The sequence below is a fragment of the Austrofundulus limnaeus genome, unplaced genomic scaffold (genome assembly GCF_001266775.1).
Source record: "Austrofundulus limnaeus strain Quisiro unplaced genomic scaffold, Austrofundulus_limnaeus-1.0 Scaffold19, whole genome shotgun sequence".
Lineage (NCBI taxonomy): Eukaryota > Metazoa > Chordata > Actinopteri > Cyprinodontiformes > Rivulidae > Austrofundulus > Austrofundulus limnaeus.
Genome location: NW_013952421.1, coordinates 1,743,415 through 1,745,914, shown reverse-complemented (window position 1 = coordinate 1,745,914; position 2,500 = coordinate 1,743,415). Strand labels below are relative to the sequence as shown.

Genomic DNA, 2,500 nt, shown 5'->3' with positions numbered 1-2,500 from the left:
CAGGTTACAGGGGCTGCCATGTTTTGAAGCCAGAGTTTGCACACTAGAGACCAGTGATGCAAAAGTCCTGCCTTCACACCCTCCCAATCCATGAATGGACCAACATATCGTCAGTCACACGCTTATTTAAAACACAAATAACTAAATGAAACCAAATAATTTTGGGAACTATCATTGAAAAAAAAAACAGCAGCAAGTTTACATGTTAGCCTCTTTTCAAAGTTATTGACCCTCAGAAATCTGTCAGTTTAATAATAATAATAATCTACTCTCACATGATGCAACAAAGATGGGAGGTGACGGTGTTTATCGGAGGTGCGTAGTGGTGTTGGGGAGCGTCTGCAGAGGACCGGGTTGAAGAAATTTATAATTATTAGAGGTTAGCACTGATGTTAAAAGCACAACACTGTATTTTTAGGTTTTCCTTTTTATAATGTTGACAATGTTTAATCTATTATGTTTTGATTGATATAGATTAGTTACATGTCCGAATTATAAACAAGTCTTCAAACGTTATAATAACAGTAGATGAGACTTTTGTATGAAATGCCTGTGATTCAGCCGTAGGTCAGTAGGGGGCGAACGCAGGCATTGAAGAATCATGTATAAATTGATGAACTTCCTGGCTTTTCGACAGTGTGGTTCTATTTCGTGTAAGCTCTGACCTCTAAGGCTACCGCAGATGGGTACCCCCGTGCGCGCTCGTGCACGGGGGGTACCCATCTGCGGTAGCCTTAGAGGGCGGAGCTTACACTCATAGAATCTGGGGTTACAATACGTAACCAACGTTTCCTTGTCAGCTCCGGTGGCAATAAAACCTCACTCGGTTCCAGAATTCTGGTTTTGTATGGTTTTATTCCTTCTACAAATCATTTTATTTAACATTGGTGGTTTTCATATCGACTTCAGTCTATTGAACACGTATTTTCTTACAAGGTCCTGGAGGAGGGAGCGAAATCAGTGTCTCCTCATTAGTGAGACGTAAAACAAACTTGAAGCTGAGACTTTAAAAAAAAACAAATTCTGTGCAAAAACAAGCCGTAAAATTTGACGTTGTTGTGCAATAGGAGCTATATGTGAATAAATAAATAAAAGCCAGCCTAAAGTTTCACACAGAGGGGCGGGGCTTAAAAAAAGTACTATGCAGCCAGCTGAGTGGCTCTTTGAGGCTTCAGCTTCTGTGTTCCAGTCTCTGCTCTAGTTACAACACAGTGGTTGTTGATTTTTTTTTCACCTCAACCATATAAGATAGCTCACAATCTTGTCCCCACTTATTTAAACTATTGATTTAAGGACAAAGTGAATAATTAAAGACAGTCACGGACACATATCTGCTGAGACCTGAGCTGTCTGCTGGAATCAAACATGTTGCTGCTATAATAAATAATTACATCATCAATAAGGTTCTCCTGATGCAAATCAGAAATAATTCACATCGACAGAAACATCAGGAGGTGACAGCTTCGGTTAAATTTTGTTCAAACCTGCAGTTCAGACTCGGTTAGAAATCATAAAAGGGATTTTAAATGTCAGAGTCGCACCAGGACCAGGTGAACCTGTCTGTATTTTCAGATCCACCCTGTCCCCCCTCCAACAGATGGCGCCTGTTAAAGCAGACGCACATGGCTTCACGAGGACAGGCCAAGCTGTCATTAAACGTGAGGCGCGCGCGGACAGCCCCCCGGTTATATTGGGCTAATTGGAGCTGTCAGGCATGTATTTGAACAGGTGAAAACCATCCATCCTGCCCGCACGAGGCGAGAAGATCATCAGCATTTTCACAGCTTGTCACGTCAAAGTGGCTGTGAGTTATAAATCCCATATTACTTTCATTTAATTGAGTTGCTCTTTCTTGGATGCAGGTTTTTGGTCATTAAATGATGGTATAATTGCACATATAGGTATAGCCTATAAAAAAAAGCTTTAAATTGTCCAGATTTGTTGGAAACGAACCTTTGCGGCTGCATGGGGCTCTGGAGTTCTGCAGGAACCCGGAGAACAGCGATCAGGAGAGACAAGGAGACTCCTCTTTTTTTTTTTWAAAAAAGGACAAAAATCTCCAAAAAAGGATCAAAATAATCCGAAATCCAACCCACTCAGCGGCTCTCTGAGCGTCAGATCCAGCAGTCTGCGCGTCATGATCAGTTCCTCCAAGTCTGCACGCGCAAATATTAATAATGATTTTAAAAATAATAATCTTAAACGGTCAATTCTCGCAGCTCCCCGGTCATTTCTGAACTCATTTCACATCAAGTCGGTCGGAAAGGAGACATGATGTGAGATGAAGTCCAGAGGAAATGGTCTCGTGCGCCGCGTGGAGAGAATCCAGAGGAGGGGGGAGAGGAGGAGGCTGCTGCCGCTGCTCAGACCCCCGATCTGCCGTCTGGATCCTGTGAAACGGTTTGTTAGAAAGTGTGTGTGTGTGTGTGTGTGTGTGTGTGTGTGTGTGTGTGTGTGTGTGTGTGTGTGTGTCTACAACACTTTTGCAAAACATGCTTGT

At 42.5% G+C, this 2,500-nt stretch overlaps 1 protein-coding gene across 1 annotated transcript in view; it reads right to left on the bottom strand.

Moving 5' to 3' along the window:
- rgma (repulsive guidance molecule BMP co-receptor a) overlaps positions 1–2,445 on the bottom strand; it is a 13,176-nt gene extending 10,731 nt beyond the window's left edge. Inside the window, exon 1 of the mRNA XM_014003537.1 lies at positions 1,954–2,445. Within this exon, the coding sequence (XP_013858991.1) occupies positions 1,954–1,967 (14 nt within the window). The 5' untranslated portion in view covers positions 1,968–2,445. The remainder of the gene's footprint in view (positions 1–1,953) is intronic.
- Between the last annotated feature and the right edge of the window lie 55 nt (positions 2,446–2,500).